This window comes from Cordyceps javanica, chromosome 3 (genome assembly GCF_051103115.1).
Source record: "Cordyceps javanica chromosome 3, complete sequence".
NCBI lineage: Eukaryota > Fungi > Ascomycota > Sordariomycetes > Hypocreales > Cordycipitaceae > Cordyceps > Cordyceps javanica.
Window position 1 is genome coordinate 5,359,701 of NC_139297.1, and position 19,038 is coordinate 5,378,738.

General features: G+C 51.6%; 5 protein-coding genes across 5 annotated transcripts; 4 read left to right on the top strand and 1 right to left on the bottom strand.

The window, feature by feature from the left end:
- Nucleotides 1-5,285: 5,285 nt before the first annotated feature.
- Nucleotides 5,286-8,897, top strand: V2A60_005809 (uncharacterized protein; the record flags this gene model as incomplete). The annotated part of the gene is made up of 4 exons (XM_083257116.1): nucleotides 5,286-5,363; nucleotides 5,447-5,477; nucleotides 5,577-8,561; nucleotides 8,617-8,897. 4 exons carry the CDS (start codon nucleotides 5,286-5,288, stop codon nucleotides 8,895-8,897), a joined length of 3,375 nt encoding a protein of 1,124 aa, XP_083113242.1.
- A 1,216-nt stretch (nucleotides 8,898-10,113) lies between these two features.
- Nucleotides 10,114-11,700, top strand: V2A60_005810 (uncharacterized protein; the record flags this gene model as incomplete). The annotated part of the gene is made up of 2 exons (XM_083257117.1): nucleotides 10,114-10,539; nucleotides 10,600-11,700. The coding sequence occupies 2 exons, from the start codon at nucleotides 10,114-10,116 to the stop codon at nucleotides 11,698-11,700; spliced, it is 1,527 nt and encodes a 508-aa protein (XP_083113243.1).
- A 379-nt stretch (nucleotides 11,701-12,079) lies between these two features.
- V2A60_005811 (serine/threonine protein kinase) lies at nucleotides 12,080-12,934 on the top strand (the record flags this gene model as incomplete). Its single annotated transcript, XM_083257118.1, has 1 exon — nucleotides 12,080-12,934. One exon carries the CDS (start codon nucleotides 12,080-12,082, stop codon nucleotides 12,932-12,934), a length of 855 nt encoding a protein of 284 aa, XP_083113244.1.
- Nucleotides 12,935-13,414: 480 nt separating this feature from the next.
- On the bottom strand, nucleotides 13,415-14,635 carry V2A60_005812 (S1 family serine peptidase; the record flags this gene model as incomplete). Its single annotated transcript, XM_083257119.1, has 3 exons — nucleotides 13,415-14,018; nucleotides 14,085-14,305; nucleotides 14,417-14,635. The coding sequence occupies 3 exons, from the start codon at nucleotides 14,633-14,635 to the stop codon at nucleotides 13,415-13,417; spliced, it is 1,044 nt and encodes a 347-aa protein (XP_083113245.1).
- Nucleotides 14,636-17,814: 3,179 nt separating this feature from the next.
- V2A60_005813 (uncharacterized protein) lies at nucleotides 17,815-18,951 on the top strand (the record flags this gene model as incomplete). The annotated part of the gene is made up of 1 exon (XM_083257120.1): nucleotides 17,815-18,951. One exon carries the CDS (start codon nucleotides 17,815-17,817, stop codon nucleotides 18,949-18,951), a length of 1,137 nt encoding a protein of 378 aa, XP_083113246.1.
- Nucleotides 18,952-19,038: the final 87 nt, after the last annotated feature.

A 19,038-nucleotide genomic window follows, 5' to 3' on the forward strand; every position in this document is an offset into this window, starting at 1 on the left:
TGCAATATTCTTTCTTATTTTTAGCGAATGATTTCAATGCATGGATCAGGGCCGAAAAAAACCACAGGGGTAGTCGCTTCATTAGCAGATAGACAATGGCAAAGCATGGACAAGACGGGACTGCATAGATTCATGCGGCATGGCGTGGAAATTTGTCGTCTTTTCACTTCTCTTTCTGTCTCTCTGTCTCTGTCTCTGTCTCTTTTTTATTTTTCCTTTTTATAATTTAAAATTGCACAACTCAGTCTGCATTGCATTGCATACCTGCATGCATGCATGAACGAATAATTTCAAAGGACCAGAGAGAATACGACCTTTCTTGTGCAGGTTTCAGAAAGAAGGAAACCCCTCCAAAACCTTTGATTCCATCCATCCATCTCTCTGCAGCGTTCGCTGCGGCCATGCATGAAAGCGGTGTGTAGTAGTTGGATCGTCGCACTCTGCAAGCCCAGTCTGCAACGGGAGCGGAGGAGGAGGAGGAGGAGGCTTGTTTACTGCAAACATGTTCTGTTTGGCCCAGCAAGGGAAAGAAGGGGGGTTTGGTGAAGGGGGACGTGTTTTGTGGCGGCCAGCATCGTTTTCCTGCAGTCGAATAAGAAGGAGGTTTTGGGTTTCTGTCATTTTGAACAATATTAAGTAAGAGGGAGGGGGAACCATGTGGCTTGTTCACCCCACCAAACTATGAATAGACAATACTTGGGTATGGTAGAGCGAAGGGGGGGCGAATATCTTTACTTCTTGACACCTTGCTGTTGCAGATGTACAAGTCGACACAAGAGAACCATGATGTGACCCCCCCTGCGTAGGGAAGATGGAGAGTTCTGAAACCGCAAATCATATCGGGAGCCGTGCGGATATTAACTCACCTGTCTCTAGTTATTGATACGTTTTTCTCGTCATGCCCATTCCATCGTTTCTCTCTCCAACCAGAGAAGGGAGTTGGTATTGCAAAGTACAATGGACTCTTGAGGGGGGGGGAAAGGGATAGTCGTCGCATGTATTGCCCCATTGGTGGAAGACGGTTGCGCAGAATCAACGTCGATTTTTCGAGTTGGAAACACCACCCGGTTCCTAGATGGGTGACCCACGGGTAGCCCTCAGATCACCAGATACGACAAGGGGGCAACGCCAGACCAGACACGGATGGCCTGTATAAGTGGCTGGTACGGACTACTGATACTCCGTACCGTGGGGAGGGGGATTTCTCCTTGGCGGCGCGTCGGTACTTACCATGGAAGTAAAGACTAGACGCTGTGAAGGAAAAAAAAGAAATAAGAAAAAAAATAAAAAAAAATAAAAAATGAAAACCGTGGTAGTGATAGGCAGTACCCGAAGCTTTTTCCTTTCCTTTCCTTTCCTTTCCTTTCCTTTCCTTTCCTTTCCTTTCCTTTCCTTTCCTTTCCTTTCCTTTCCTTTCCTTTCCTTTCCTTTTCTTTTCTTTTTTGGCCTCTCCTCTTCTTTCTCCAACGCGGAACAAACGTGTTGCATGCCACAAGGGCCATGGGGGATTTGCGAAACACATGGCGTGCTTCATCCTTGTTGTGGGACATGAGAGCGCCGCCATGGACCGGGGGCCGGAAGAAGGAGGGGGGAAGGGACCTCGAGTCTGTGCAAAAAGCCGGAGTCCTGAGGTGCGTTCTTGATACGGATTGGACCAGACGAACCGCTGGATGGGCAGGCGAAAAGGGGGCCGCGGTTTGCTTTTGCCAGTTTATTGCCGATGACTTGTCTTGGGAGGCATGGAGGGAGAGAAGGAGAGAAGAGATGAAGGGCGGCAAAGGGGTTAGGTATGGTGGCGGGTGAAGATTTTTTTTTTTTTTTGGCTGGGGTAACAAGATAACATGGCATACGCACGAAACAAACGCCACAGCCACGTCAACGTGAGCAAATAAACAAAACAGCCTGCTTTTTTTTTCTTCTTCCGGATTATTCTGAAGAGACGGAAAAAGTCCATTTGTGATATGATGAGGGTAGGTTGGATGTTTTGACATGGACAGCGTGATTACTTATACATGCTTGACAACTCTTACCTTTTGCCTGATAAAAGAAGGCTTTGAAAAACACACACAAAAAAAAGAGTCAAGTTCGTATCTAGAGGACATAATACACGGGGTTATTCTACGGATAGATCATCTTCAACAAGGTGTCAAGAAGAAAAAAAGGCCAGACTATGAGGATATGTTCAATTGGGAAGCGATCTACTGGTACGCCGTGGCATCGTAGATTGTAGCCAAGGATAGATGCATTCTTGGAGACATGCAGCTTGGGTACTCGTGTTGCAGAAAAAAAAAAGGCCCAAGTCATGTAAGTCATTGTCTGTCGATTTGGTCGGCCCAAATCGAGGGAGACGATCGGAGAGTAGTTGGTAATAAAGGTAGCATGGGGCTCAGTAGGTTGAAGGAGGGCCAGGAAGAGAAAGGGAAGGGGGGGGGACAAATGTGTTCACTTTGGGTGCATCGCGATGCAAAGAGGACATGCCAGAGCGGCATGAGCGGGTAAGCAGAGGTATCAAAGGTAATGTGAATCAGTCTGTGAAAATGATGGAATAAAAATAAGAAAAGAAATCGGTTTTAATAAACAGGGTCAAGGGATGGTTCACTCCGTAGCTCCGGCTCCCAGGTATCCTTTGTTGGGCGAGGTCGTGGTGGGTTGGTGGCAAGCTATTGGGAGCTCTAGTTTACTTGGAAAGACACTTGTCTCTCATTTTTCAGGGTTTGTATTCATTGGTGGCTGGATCGTCTTGATTCCTTTCTGGGGCCATCCATGGCCATGGGTCTCGAACGACAATCGACGTGACCAGCGTGGTTTTGATTGTGGCGTGGCCGTGGCGGCCGCCCGCCCCCTCCCTTTCTGTGACTTGTTCAGGCACCAGACAGTATCAGCAAGTTGGGAGTTGCTGGTAAGTAGTTGATAAGTTACAAATTGACGACCACTTACTAACTTGACGTGCTATCCGCAGGTAATCTGTAAGTACCTAGATGGCTAGTTTGTAGGTGGCTGTGAGTCATGGCCGTGGCGAGAAATGAGAGATTCCGTACTTGTTGATCATAGATTACTTGCGAAAGTATCTGCCCATTATCACGGATGAGTGTTTAGATTCAGACTCGTGGCAGAGTTGGCAGACGTTGAGAATTAAAAAAAAAATGAGAGAAACGGAAGAAAAAAGAATATAATTTAAAAAAAAAAAAAAAAAAGGTACGCGCGGTGCGAGGTTGAGGAGGCTGTGGTGCGACTTTTTGCACTGGTGTGGGCTGCAACGCGTGGATTCCAGGGCGGAGGAGGGCGGGCAGGGGAGTTTGCAGGGTCTCAGGGGCCAACCAGGCTGACTGGAGAGGAGGCCCGCAGCCCGCCCGGTCAATAAGTAGTGGCCAGTACTTACTGGTACTTTGATTAGCATCCATGCTTCATCACAACGGACCGGTTTCAATCGATGAATGTGTACGTTTTGCTTGGCATGATCTGTGTTTGTGTGTATGGTAGCTGGTAACTACATTACAGGGACAGGTGTGTCAAGTTGGCTTTGGGAGAGGCGTCCGATGCTGGGCCAGCTGCACCCGAAGTACCGGGTTCCCAGAGGTTACTTAGGCAGGTACCGCAATAGGTACTAAGCTTGGCAGGTGCCCGGTACGCGGTACGACGACAGGGTCCATGGAGTAAATTTAGCACCCGCAACCTCCTCTTCCGTGGTTAGCCCAAGTCGGTAAGTAATCAAGTCATTACTGCGAAGTAAGTAGTAGGGGACGGCGAATGGAATACAAATAAAGTAAACTCAAGAAAATGAAATAAAATCAGAATGAAAGACACGCAAGAAACCAATCCGTACTCTGTATGGATACTCTGTACGACTACTTACCGATATTGTTACCGTATCTGGCAAGTAAGTACTTAAGGGACCGAGTGCCTTGGACTAGTACCTACCTACTTATCTAGGTACTTAAGTAAGTACCTAGGGAGTAGCGCCTCCAAGGGACCTAGTACTAGGCATGTGCATTGCCTTGATTGATTGCCCAACATTCTACTAATATGAATGCCAATTCCAATGATGCATTCACTAATCTGTAATATGTGCTTTTTCCTGGCAGTATCAGTACTCTTTGTCTAGCAAGGTATGGAGTGGTGCATTTGGTAGTCGATGACTTGGATACAGTACTTGTTGACTGCCCCCAGTCGGGTTACAACAACCACCACAAACCAGTGCCACCACCACAGCAACCCACCCACTGTGCCACTGCCTGCTTGCCTGTATCTGCCCCATACTGAGTATGATTCCATCCCATCGCGCCACCACCCATTCATCGATAAACGACGAGACACGACACGACATGACACGACAGGGCAAGACAAGACAGGCATAATCTCCTTCTGCATCTCCCATCCCCCATCTCTCGTCTCACCTGCAACCTACTCAATCTGGACTTGGGCCTCCCTCTCGCCATCTCTATCCATCTCTCCCCTCTGCCCTACATACATACTCACCCCCCAAGTAGGTACAGTGTGAACTGCAATCTGTTAATATCAACAGATTACAACAGATTACAGGCTGGTTACCTACTGGTACTTGCCTGCTTACCCCTTCCCACACTTGCCAGCGCCCTTGTTCCCTGGCTCATTTCCTGATTGACTGACTGAACGCCTCACTCACTGCCTGACCCCTGGCCTGGCCATCAGCTACAGTAGTAGCTTTGCTGTCCCACCCAACCAACGTGTCTGCGCCTTTCCCTCACCCACAGACATTGGGTCGGCCGTGCAAATCCATCCTGCGCAAATCATTCCCTCCCCCCCTCCCCGTCCTTCCAAACGCCGCATAACACGTACCGCTTGCGACATAATTACTAGTCGTCTTTTTCGACAACATATTCCTTTTCTCCTTCGTCTGCTTCCTTTGTTTGCTCCTTTCTCTGCGCGCCTGCGTCTGTTTTCTGTACACGCCGCAAACACAACCTCCGAGCCACAGTTCTCTCGTTCGTCGGCGCGCCGCCACCTTGGCAACCCCTTCCCTGCGCTGCGCTGCGCGGCGTTTGCCAGTTCGACCTCGCAAAGTCACCCATAGATCTTACGACACACACATTCATCCATCCAACGTCCATATGCCACCTCATTTCTGCGCCCCGATCAACTAGACTCGAGTTGTTTGCCTCCCGCCGCTTCGGTCACGCCCCTCCCGCGGCCCCTGAGTCCTCTCCCCCGTCGCCCTGCCACCTGGCAACCCGTGCTGCCACCCTCACCCGCCGCCATTGGCCTCCATCAACTCTTCCCGTCCGGCCCGCTGGCCCTGATCCCTAACCATGACCGCCATCGTTGACGAATACCTCGATGGCTCGCTCGATACCGACGAGATATTTCACTGCAGAGGCTGTGGAGAGGTCCGTATTCTTCTTCGTCGCTGCGAGCCGCCCCCGCTCCCTCGATCAACCACCCAAGCTAATCATCTCTTCCTCCGCTCCAGATTCTCGAAGAAGGCAAAGCATTTGAGTTGGGTACGTGTCTCTTTGCTCAACCCCGCGTCCATGCTTGACCGCACGTAGCCACCGCCGCCGATCCCCCACCCCTATACTGACATCTCCTCTCCTCCCCAGCTGGCCAACGATGGCATCTCGACTGCTTCCGATGCCACATTTGCGGCACCCTCCTCGACTCCGACGCCAACCTCCTCCTCCTAGGTGACGGCAACCTCGTCTGCAACAATTGTACATACACCTGCAATGCCTGCAACAACAAGATTGAGGATCTCGCCATCCTCACAGGAGATCAGGCTTTCTGCTCCACCTGCTTCCGCTGCCGAAACTGCAAACGCAAGATTGAGAATCTGCGTTATGCGCGCACATCGCAAGGAATCTTCTGCATGGGCTGCCATGAAACAATCATGGCCCGTCGCCGGAAACGCTCCAAAGCTGCCGCTGCAGCAAAGGCGAGGGACAAGGAAGACGGCGCCGGCGTCATTACTGACAAGTCCCTCCCCGCCCTCCCCCCCGAACTAGCTCCCAGCGACCAGGGAGAGCTCGACTCTGACAATGCTGCGACGTCCCCACGACCTCCGGCTGCCACTCCTCGCCTCAGCAACAACAACAATAGCAGCAGCACCAACAGCAACAGCAACAACCCTAGGGTCGCTGCTATCCCCGCCAGGTCACCGGAGCGTCCTGCCCCTGACAATGTCAACGCCGCCAACAAGGATACACTGACCCTGCCCTCAAGCACGTACAGGAGGAACCGGAACTCTGCCATTCTGCCTAGCGCAAACGGTCATAACCAAAGCGAGTCTGATGGTTTCTTCATCTCTGTCGCTCTAGATCCCACACCCAACGGCTCCGCCAAGGCTTCTCCAGCGCCCGACTCCAATGACGTCTCGTCCCGAAACAACAAGGCTTCCTCCGAGAGACGCAATGAATCCGTGTCCTCCCCTCACATTGCCTTCCAAGAAAAGGGCCGTCAGCAGTCGGCGGACCATATTACACAAGCCATGGCTCCTTCGCGTAGATTGTCCAAGACCGACAAGGATAGGAATAAGGCCTCCAAACCTTCACCCGATGTCGAGGAATCCAGAACTCCAGAGGCGCCTCGAAGCAAACGCCTGCAAGCGTCTAGAACCAACAGCTCCCAGTCTACCGACATAAAGCAATCAGCCACCCCATCACGACCCCGTGCCTCTCAGGAGTCTCGGTCGCCCGACGAAGAGGCAGCAGTCACAAGCTCTCACGACACCAACTCCAAGCCCTCTCGTTCGAACCCTGGCATGGCAATTGCCCGCAAGGAGCTGCCAGCGTCCGCCAACAGGACTCGTGAGCTCCCGCGTACCTCGCCATACCTCGAGACCACACTAACTCGCCCTTCAGTTGGCCCTGCCGCAAACGTGACGGACAAACCTGCCCTCAGTGAAAGTTATATGCAACCACGAGCCGCACCCGCACCGCCGGGACCGAGAAGCTCCGTTGGCGCCGCCAAAGATAAAGATGATGGTCAGTCTCCCAAAGCATCGCCTAAACTACCCAGATGGAGCGGTGGCGCCGATTTCACCCTGGACGAGGACATGGCTAGAATCCTTGGGACCGACGAAGGTTCATCCTCGCTCTTGCGTCGGGTTTCTAACGCAGTCCGACATGGTCGTACAGGCAGCATCGAGTCCAGTCACAATCCGAGACAGAGCCACACCCGAAGCATAAGCGAGACGACGCGATCGACCGTTTCGCCCCGGTGGTCAAGAACCCAGCACGCCGACGATGTCCACAGCCACGATATTGGTAGCCCCGTTTCCCTGCCCAAGGGTGAGGATCCGGCTTTGCTCAAGCGTCAGCTACGAAATTCAGAACAACGTGTTGCCGAGCTCGAGCGACAGTTCAACACCGAAAAGGATCTGCAGACACTCGACAAGAAGCTCGTCGAGAAGCGTAAGACTGTATCAGTCCTGGATACCCAGGCCGAGCTCATGATACGCCAGCTCGAGGTTCTCGCCGGCTACGTAGAAAAAGCCAAAGAGACCAAGGCTCCCATCGATGTACATGAACTCGAAGACTCTGCCATCAAGGACTTCGTCAAGAAGCTTGAGCGAGTAAAGGGCACCATGGCGTCTGAGATTGCCGCGCTGCATGAGCGCCGCGACAAGCTTCTCGAAGAGAAGACCCAGGCCATTGCCGATCGCGATCGGGCCCTGATGGAATTCGAGCAGCTTTCCTCCAAGAACGCCCAGCTCGCCGACATGAACAACGAAATGACGCACCAGCTGCAGGAACGTTTCAAGTCGCAAATAGGTGACTCGCGTACACCGTCCAACGGCCTCGGCATCTACGGCCAGCGTGGTGCCGCCAGCTCCAACGCCAACCTAGACGCTGCAAGCATGTCTACCGGGGCCACCCTCGTGCCGGCCGATGAGGAGCACATTGTCGAGTCTGGCCCGACTGTCGTACAGGTACGCAAGGGCCAGGTGAAGAAGTTCAACTGGAAAAAGGGCTCCAAGACCATGGCTCAGAACGTTGCCAAGGGCGTCAACCGAGCCGTTGTCGCCTTTCAACAAAACGAGCGCGAGCGCCCGGGCCAGATGGGTGGACAGCCGGGCGGCTTGACTGCTGATAGCATTGGTCTACCGTACAACATGACCGTCACACAGGCGGATATGGCCTCGACGCCTACTGCCGGCCCCGGTGGTCCCAACGCTGCCAACAAGCAACAGGGCTTTGGCTTCTTTGGCAAGAAGACTGCCATGCCCAAGTCTGTGTCTGCCAACACAATGTCAACACCGCTCGCCGCAGAGCCTCCGTCCGTCTTGTTCGGATCCGAGCTCACCGAACGTGCCGAGTATGAACGTCGACAAATACCCAGCGTTGTCACTCGCTGCATCGAAGAGGTCGAACTGCGTGGCATGGACCAGGAGGGCATATACCGCAAGACTGGTGGCAACTCTCAGGTCAACCAGATCAAGGAGGGCTTCGAAAAGAGCGAGAGCTTTGACATTTCCGACCCAGATCTCGACATTACTGCAGTGACGAGTGTGCTGAAGCAATACTTCCGCAAGCTGCCGATGCCTCTACTGACTTTTGATGTCTATGACCGTGTATTGGAGTCGAATGGTATGTCAATGCTGATGTTTCCCTCGTTTCGACACACTAAGCTAACCACTTGCAGCTGTATCAGAAGAAGCAGAGCGCTGTGCGCAGCTGCGTAAGACATTCGACTCGATGCCTCAGAGTCATCGCGACTGTCTCGAGTTTCTCATGTTCCATTTACAGCGTGTCGCTCACCGAGAGCCCGAAAACCTCATGTCGCCCAAGAACCTGGCCGTCGTCTTTGCCCCCACCATCATGCGTGACCTGAGCATCGAGAGAGAAATGACAGACATGCATGCCAAGAATATTGCTGTGCAGTTTGTGATTGAAAACAGTCACATTATTTTTGAAGACGCCTGATTGAAACCAAGATGCGTATAAAAGACGCGCAAATGAAGAACAAAAGATATGGACCGAGAATGGAGAGACTAGAGAGTGGTTGCTTCGAAATTTTTGTTATTTCCATGATTGTGGAAAACGGAATGGGATGACGGTTCGGGGAGTTTTTTGCGCACCATTGGTGAAGAAAGGGTTTCTGGCTCGGGCTCCTTTGATGTCCTCATATCTTCTGTCGGGTTCTTTTGCGACTTATTCACCGAGTACGACTTGTTGTTTGCGCGGTTTTCTTTTTACGGAGAGATATATTACCCATTTTGCCCTGGTTTCACTGATTTCAATCTGCTAGGGGAGACTATGAAACTACCAAGACTAATTAGTTTCTGTGTCTTTCCGTCCCCCAAAGACCTTATACTACATATATAGCATAGCCGCGTTCTTTTCCATTCTCATGCACTGGAGAAGGGACCACACTCAATTGACAGCGGAAAACACTTGACGCAGATTTTACACCCATGTTGAGGCCAGTGAGCGTGCGGCGGCTACGTGGTTGTAAGATTGCAGCGGCATTGGATCAAAGCCTTGTTCATGTTTTCCGCTCTGTATGATGAAGCAGTAGGCGAGATTTGTACTTGCAATGATACGAGTCGTCACCAATTCTGGCGAAGAGGCCGAAGGCAAGGCGAGGTGCGGGAGGTCCACTCGGAAGGAAAGAACAAGAAGAAAGATGGGCAATTGTATAGTACGCAAGATTAAAGCTGCAAACCTGGAATAAAGTACATGTTATGTAACTGGCTGACTTGGAGAAGGTGAAGGGATATATAGTCGCGGATCGCCATATAAAAGTCATTATCATACTCTGTACTTGATAACATCTCGATCAATCATTCAGAAAGACGTCCTCGCTACTGAGTAGCTTATATTACTAGCTTCTCGCTCTTGAGCATTTAGTATTAGGGCCCCACTGGCCCGTGATGGTAGGCATTTCAACGTCCCAATCTTGTCACTGAAAGCAGAGCACGAGCTAAATACGGCAGCATTTCCTGGTTGACGGAAAGACTGGCAAACTGGCAATATGGCTGATGTAGCCTCTCAGGGGGCAAGGCAAAGGGGCAGTGGGTCGCACCGCCACGGACAGATTCAACAGGGTTGTCTCAGAAGCAACCTCTTTTCATTTCCAGCGACATAACACGAGCCAGCAATACGATATACCCAATTCTTTGTGGGTTGAGAGAAAGAAATGCCACTAGGAAGAGCCTCTGGTGTATTGAAAACCCTTTCGGACGCCATCGAGAGCGAGGAAAATGAACTGGTTGCGATGCGCAACCCGAAGCTCAAGGAGCAGCTCTTCGACTCCATCACTGCCAACAAGGGCGAGCTGGAGGCCCTAATCTGCCAGTTGCTGCAGGTCAAGCACTGCCGAATCACGCCGTCCGAGATTTGGGAGCATGGCAGCTTCAACGTTGCCATCAAAGTACGCCTGCCGTTTGGCAGAGACGCCTACCTGCGCATCCCTTTTCTGCATCGCATCGGAGAGCACACGTTTCCAGGCAACGCGGAAGAGAAGATCCGAACAGAGTCGGCCACCTATTTATGGCTACAAGAACATTGTCCCGATATAAGGATTCCTAATTTATACGCATTTGGGTTACCAGATGGCTCGACTGTAAACACGCCGCGCAGCCTGTCACAACCAACCATTCCCACCCGGCTGACTGTGTGATAGTTTACACACCCCGACAACACTCCCTGGTGGCGCAGACTCTGGCGGCGCTTCAACTCCATATATGCATTTCTTCTTGGCCGTCCTGGCCCAATAACGCACATGCGTCATTCTATCCGCCACAATCTCGCATCGGGCTTCCTTCTGATCAGTTGCGCTCGTGGCGAGAGGCTGGACGTCTTGTGGCGCGACCATTGCCACGATCGGAGCTATAGAGCAAATCTCTTCCGTGGACTGGCACGCATCGCCGTATCAATGAACGCAGTGCCACAGCCCCGGCTCGGGTCGTTTTCCCTCCAGCCCGACGATACTATTGCTTTGAGTAACAGGCCGCTAAATATGTACATGCACATGGCAGAGAACGAAGGGGTGCCTTCGGGGATGCCGCGTCAACAGACATATGGTGAAGTAGACTCGTATATAGCAGATCTACTATCTCTGCAGGATTCCAAGTTGCGAAACCAACCAAACGCCATCTTTGACGTCGAGGACGGACAGCGCCAAATGGCTGCCAGTGCTGGGATGCGAGCTGTCGCGCATCATTTTACGCGCAACATGTCCCGGCATGGCCCGTTTTACTTTACCCTCAACGACTTGAACCAGCAGAACATCTTTGTCGACGAGGACTGGAACATTGAGACGATTATCAACCTCGAGTGGGCCCATACCTTGCCTATCGAGATGAAAACCCCTCCATTCTGGCTTACGTCTAGGCCTGTGGACGGGTTTATGGACCCGGTGCATCGTAAGGAATACGAGGAAATTCTCGAAGAGTACCTTGCCATTTACGAAGAGGAAGAAAAAAAGCGGCGGGGTGGCTCTACGAGAGAGACGACGACTCAGCGTCGAGTATGGAATAATGGCAGTTTTTGGTTCTACAAAGCCGTCGTGATACCGAAAGCCAAGTATAACCTATTCAACTGGCATATTCAGCCCATGTTCAACGAGGACCATCCGGACATGTCTATTTTTGACGAAATAGTCCACTTCTATTGGGGCGCGGATGCATCAAGCGTGATGGATGCCAAAATTGAGGAGAGGAAGGCCTATATAGAAGACGTGAAAAAGATTCATGGCTCGATCCTCGGGGAAGAGGGGGAGTGATGCTATTGTTGATCGAGATGTACAACCGCATGGCAGATCAATAATACTTAATCGTGAGTCATGTATAAAATACCTAGTAATGAAGTATCAGTCTTCAGTAGAACTGCGAACAAAGTTTTACTGTCCTCAACTCCCTAACAAAGCTGAAAGATGGACGTCTTTTTTTCTATATTAAGAAACTGAAATACTACAAAAATGACTTACAAGTCATTCTTGACGAACACTTTCGTGATTCTGGTTCCTTATTAGGAGTAGGCCCTAAAAGAAATGAATTTCGAGTTGCTTGTGCTCGACTAGACCCACTTCAATCACAACAACATGGCTGCACGGGACGGGACGCTCGACTGTAGAATCGCATGACCAAAATTTCCAAGCAGAGATGGCAGACGGGATCGAATCTCAAGATGCCGCTGGCTTGGCAATAAATGACGGCAAGTTGCGAAGGCGTCTCACACTGATTGCCCTCAAAACCATGTCTCGATTCTGCAAGTACAACGGCCCCTGTGTCCCAATCTCGAGCAGGATTATTGTGAAAAAGGGCGTGCGCGTCAATCTCACGGAAGCCGCGACCATGGCCTTTGTCGCTGCCCGGACCAACATCCCAGTACCCCGGATACATTGTGCATTTACTCGTCGAGACGTCACGTACATTGTCATGGAGCGCATTCGCGGAAAGACGCTAGCTCACGCCTGGCCGAGCCTATCAAAGGCGGATGTCGAGCGTATCCTTTTACAGCTTCGAGGGATGCTCAACGAGCTGCGTGCGCTCCCGGCGCCCGGAGCCGCAATCCAGAGCTGCGTAGGAGGCTCGCTGTATGATTTCCGCATACACCGGCCCGACGAGCCTAGGTTTGGGCCGTTTGCCTCGACGCGCGCATTCCACGAGTGGCTGAGGGAGGGGCTCGGGCCGGAGCAGAAGCCGCGTTACGTTGACGATGACGAGTGGGACGATATCAGGAACATGATAGCCATGCAGGATCGGGAATACGGGGCCCCGCTATTCACCCACGGCGACCTGAACCCGTTCAACGTCATCGTGCGGGAGGGAAGCATTGTGGGCATCATCGACTGGGAGTTTTCGGGGTGGCTTCCTCACTACTGGGAGTATACGTCTGTCTGGCTTGGAAACAAGACGAGAATAGGCTGGCAACGTATGGCAGAGAGGTTCATTGACCCGTGGCCCGATCAATTACAAATGGAGTCTACCAGACAGAAGTGGTGGGGGGACTTTTAAACCCGCGCGTTTCCTTTTGTGCCGACGCATTTGACGGGCCACTCCATTTGATAATGCTCCTTGTTCCACAACTTTGATCTGCTCCATCGCATCCCGCGTTGGCTTAGGTTCCAAGGTACCACCCGCTCCCAGATATCTCCTCTCCGCTAACTGTCCTGTACATGGCGTATAGGTTTCTGTTCTATTTCGGCCCAAATACAGCTCCGGGGTAGCAGCTACAATGGGCTCTGGACCGGCTTTTCTCGGCAATGAATAATACCACATCACTTATCTTGCGTCCTATTGCCTGTCCAGGGAATTGGCATGCTTATTGTGGGCAGCTGTTGGGACAAATGCTCTTCATTGATTGTCTAACCGTCTTCATGATTTGTAGACTGTTACATCGCGTCGCACGGCTCAAAGACGCCTTCAGTTTTAGGTAGAACGCGCCAAGGCGAGCAGATCCTGTTCAACTTCTCTCAGCCTTCTGGGCAACTGAAATTAAAGCGTCGCATCATTGTCCATGGCGGCCTTGACACTATCTAGATTGGTGAATCCGGCGAAATGCCGTTCAACACGCGTTGCAAAGTCGGGCTGTCCAACATTCGCCACGAGATCATCCTCCGCAGCCTGCAGCTTGGCTTCCAGGTCCCGCTTGACCTCTGCCTTGATAGATAAGTAGTGTTTAAGAATCCAAAGGTCCCGGATATGGGCAAAGTCTTGCCGAATTCTGGCACTGTTGTCCTCACCAGTGCTCGGTGGGGTTTGGTCGTCGTCTGTGGTATTTACAGTCGATTGTCCCTTGGATTTTTCCCTAACATTTAGCATGATGTAATCGATATAACTGCCGACGTTGGTAAAGATTTGGGGTTTTCCCTGTCCGGCCCCTCTCGACGCAACACCGACAACCTGTCGCGATACTGGGTCGATCAGCGGACTACCACTATCTCCTCTCCAAATGCCAATCCCACCCCCACCCGCGCAGACAATGTCGGTGTCCTCAGCGGCCTCGGAGCCTTCTTCAACCGGGCACTTCTCAAAAGAGCTCACGGGAAGATCAACTTTGAGGAGTTGGTCAGAATCCTTGCCCGCCTTATTCCAGCCCCTGTGGTATCGTTAACGAGACGTTTTCTAGCTGATATGCTGTGGTTCCGAACATGATGGCACTTACCATCCCACGGCTGTCATGGATGAGCCAGTTTCAGGACGTGAGTCCCTCGTCGGCAGGGTTGCAAATTGAATAGCGTCACTCGTTTGGATCGGCTCAGCCAGCTTCGCAACACCAATGTCGAACACAGGAAAGGTATCGTTCTTGGAATTACGAATCCAGTAATACAAGAGGTGCTTATGACTGGACGCGATGCCCACAGCAACTCCGCCTTTTCCACGATCCTGAGAATACGTCAGCATCTAGCTCGGAGTATCACGTCGCTAATCGTAGAGTTTGAATGATTCCAATATCGACCACCGACGAGAGGATTCAGGCGGGAGGAGTGGGCTCACAATTGACCCGGCTCTGACGGTGACATTCTTCAGCAAGCAATGGGCAGCAGTAAGGACAGTGGTGCTATCCAACAAGGCTCCTCCGCAGTACTGTCTTCCTTGGCTTTCGAGGCTGACTACGAATGGGAACTCGCCAAGCTTGGCCACTTGTCCGCCTACAATCCTCTTGTGGGCAGTTGCCGCGGCTGCGAAAGGAGCAGACACGGTTGCGAGCGCCATAGCAGTGCTAGGTAGCATTGTTATAGTATTGAAGAATCAACGACGGGCTGCTAAAGGATAGTGTAAATGTCGTTGGCAGGGTTTGGCTTCATCTGATATGTGATGGTGACCGACACTACGGGTGGTCAGCTTACCATTTTATACTCTCAAGTGCATCAGTCAACAGAAGCAGCATGAGATTACGCTTCTGCAAATAATATGCATGCGCTGGTCATGACCATTCATGCCCGAGTACCTGACTGTTTGCCCATATTTATCGCCTGAACTTCTCACCAGGACTTCGTGACTCAAGCACCACACAGCAGGGGTCAAGAATATGCATGACGGGGAGAACAGATGACTAGCAATAGACGTTAGCTGGCACATGAGTCGGCGAATAGTAATTCAATATGACTTTGGCCGATTTGGGTTTTAGGTGGTCTTGCCGGATCTGACTCGTGCGAGGAACTATACATCCTTGTATTCTACTCCGTATAGTTGTTTACTACTTGGTATATATGTACTGCACATCCATGATTAACCGGCCTCCTAGTTTCGCTCATTTGACAGTCTAGATCCTCGGCTGATGCCAAGCTCTGGCGTTCGTCATGGCTCGCAATCATCGAACCGTTCACGAGGTGTACTTCGCATGCCGCTCGCGTTTCACGTTGCCTCAAGCGGCGGCCAAGGAACTTCCCGCGGGTACCTACCTGTCAGAAGAGGAACGTCTTATTTGTCGATGCAAAATCAAGATTTTGTCGAACTAGCTGCGGGGCAACTGCGGCTCGACGTCGATGCCGCTCTTCCCATACAGGTCTGTATGGGAAGAGCGGGATCAGCGTCCCAACACCATCCACCTATAGAAGTAAAGAAAAGAATATACGTAGTTAATTCTAGGAAAGTTCTATAATTCTAATTCTTCTTTCTATATATCATTTAGTATTGACTCTATATTTATCAAGCTCTTCATTGTTTTATTACTTTCTTTGAAGATTAAGCATGCTTCGCTGCACCACCGCCCTCAGCGTCTTGGCATGAACATGTTTGATTCAGCTAAACAACTAGCATAATTCATGTGCTACTGAGTAAGTAGAGAGCAGGCTAGCTACGTACTCTAGCATAACCTTGATTAGCCACATATCTCACTATGTGGTGACTGAGATGGACACAGCTCCTCTCTCACTAGTTCGGTAGAAAGTTGTACTATTACTGGTCTGGCATGACTGCGGAGTTGCTACCGTGCAGGTATTCTCAAAATGAAGCTCACAGGAGCAGCTTCCGCAGAATTTGGCACATCAGGCGCATATTGATGCAAATAAATGAGTTTGGGTAACCTGGACCCAGGACGTTGACTCGTTAGTCAAGGCTTTAGGGCTCGCAGCTATGCTATAGAGGGAAGCCCCAGACAGTGAGTTTCAAAGGTCACCGAAAACGACCAAATTTCAGGGATTAAAGACCAAAGTGGGCTTTTGGTACAGGGTTTTTCCGCAAATGCCTCAGCTCTTGACTCTTTTTAATAACTATGTCGGGTTTTGAATACTCGAGACTAATAGTAATGAGCCGACAGTACAAGTCTCACACACGCAACCAGCAGTGGGTGTTGGAGGGCAAAGTGGCCACTACTACCTACGCGCGCGAGGGGTATTTTTTAACATAGCAATAATACGCTATCACGTTAAAAATGTCTTTTTACTGTCTAGTGAGACTGTCAGAGCATCTAGCACGTGTAGGAGTCGATATGAATTTATTCTGACATATCTGAGCAACTTGATAGTGTTACTAGACAGTAAGGAGACATTGCAAACGGGAGACGCTGTAGGGGCTATGTCAGAAAACACCCCCCTCCCGCGTAGGTAAGTTATAGCATTTAGCTACTATCCGTACACGTGCCACACACCCACTGTTTGCGCAGATCAAGCAGTGGGTGTCAGCGTGTGTGGCACGTCAGCACGTGTACTTGAAAGTGTTACTCAATGTTTCATATATATGGATAGCTTATAGAAAAGAAAATATACGATAATATCAAGATTACTCTTACTCTAGTAAAGTTCCATCACCTAAGAATCTAGGTTGAATACCATAGTTTGAGTAGTTGTTGAATTATCTTGGAAGTTTGGGTAGAAAAATAATGAGAAATTAAAGGGCAATATCGAAACTTACATCTTTGAGCTTAGGAAACCGTCAAGACAGACTTCAAGGAGCAAATAGTCTGCTATTGTATCAATACAGCATCGAGTACTTGACAAGTGTTCAAGTCGGCTGGCCGTCCATCTATCAGCTCATCCTGCCAATCACAAACCAGATAGGATGCTAGACAGCTTCGGACAACAGTGATGACGCCGCTCCAAGTTGTGCATCACTTTCCTCCCTCCAGCTTTGATAGTCACTCTGCCAGCAGTTGGCCTCGCGATGACTACCTACCAGCTTCATGCGGCGAAACCAGCTTTTGGAAGAAAGAATTTCATATTCCGTACATCATAAGCCGATAGTCTAGGGTAAGTTCGGCCACAAGCCAGTCCAAGGACCGTCATCTCCAGCCAACACACAAGAGGCTCTTGGTCAAAATCTGGTTTGAAAATATGGATGGTTCTCGACTTTGGCGAGGCCTTTCCTTACTGAGTACTATTTGGTCCGTATCATTGCCTAACTCATGGAACGTGTGATTGCTTTTAGGCACCAACGATGCGTTCTGCGCTGTTCAAGGTTAGCCTCCAAAAAAAAAAATGAAAATTGGTGCAATCGAAATAGAATTGCATCTGGCTCTGTTTTAACCTTTTATTTTCTAGGCCCGGTTCCTTGTTAGCTGAACCCACAAGGCAGAGAAATCGTGGCGGCGGGCTGCTCCTCTTAGCCGGGCACTGCCTTGTGACAAAAGTGGTGGCGAATGATGAGGCGCCGACGACAGGGCATACGCAATCATCCCTCCCTCTAGGCCACCCTCGACCATTTTAACTCCTGCAACTCTACCATGTGAAGCCGACGAAGGCTTTTCCCCTTTTGCATCCCCTTTGAAAATTCGACTGGATACAAATATCTCCCGAGATTGTCCTCTTGTCGTCTTCCTACAGTCTCATTCCTACGCGAGAGCCAGGATCGCTTCATCAGTAGCGCCCCGCCGCCCGCTCGTCACACCACCCCCACCACCACCGAATCGACAAGGCAGAGGTCGTGCATCGCTCATCGTCGGCCCGTTCTTTGCCATGCCTGCCGTCAACCATGTGATCCTCGCCTCGGGCGCCGTTGTTGCCGTCTCGGCCGTCGTCGCCGCCGCCATCGCCATCTACGAGTCCCCCGAGCTGCGCCGCTACACCGATGACGTCCGCCGTCGCATCGCCATGGCGCTGCAGTCTCTCGGCGAGGGCATCAACCCGCCCGACCGCGAGCCCATGTTTAACCGGCCAGAGGACGCCGAGGGTTTTCTCGAATCGAGGCGCGGCGCCGGCGCCGAGCCCGGCGTCGACGCTGACGAGGCCACCCGCCGAAGCCAGCGCGAAGAGCTGATGTACTGGAATTCGGTGAGGCTGCAGAGGCAGCTCGAGGACGAGCTTGTCAAGCATGCCGAGAACGGAGCCGGCGCTGCTACCCCCGCCGCCATCGAGGCCCGTCCCGAAGTGTCCAGGGGCAGGTCATTTGATGATTTCCTGAAGCCGGCAAACAGCGAGGAAACCGGCGCCTACATCGTCAGTGGAGCACAGACAAACGAGGGCGCTGGCCAGCTACGACACCGGGGCGAGGGCGCACGGGGCTTCTCGGCCGCTGCCGTCTACTCGAACCCTTTCAGTGACGAGAATCACATTGACCCGGAGGAATTTGGTAACATGGGCCTGGGCACCGGAAGGCTGATGCAGGAGAGCCACAGCGACATCTACAGCGCCACCACCCGGGAGGAGGATCGGCAGACGGCCACCACTGCCACCATGGAGGCTGAATCACCATCGCTCATCGACTTTAGCAGTGAAATTCTACCGCATCCTGCTGCTGTGGCGAATGAGGTCCCGCAACAGGCCCTGCCGGACGGCGCTCAGGAGGCGGCGTACGAGTCCATCCAGGCCTGGGCGCGTGACTCGGGCTTTTACTCCCCGCTGCCTGTTACCCCCGTCGCTCCGGCGTCCGAGGCTGAGATTGCTAGTGACGGCGAACTGACACCGACCGACTCCGTGTCCCTCGTCGGATCGGGTGAGCACGTCATCGACGAGACGCATTCCTCGCGTGCCGGCGAGAGTGGCAGGCCTTTCGATGTCATCAGCGAGACGGACGGCATGCTGACCCCTGCCAGCTGGTCCGAGGTAGGCAGCCAGATCAGCGAAAACGAGCATCCTCAGGCCCAGCATGCATAGCGTCGAGTCCAGCTTCTCCCAGGTGTAATTTATTTCAGGCACAGTGCTTTTCCCTCTTTGATCTTTTTAGCCCCTCTGGCCGGCGTT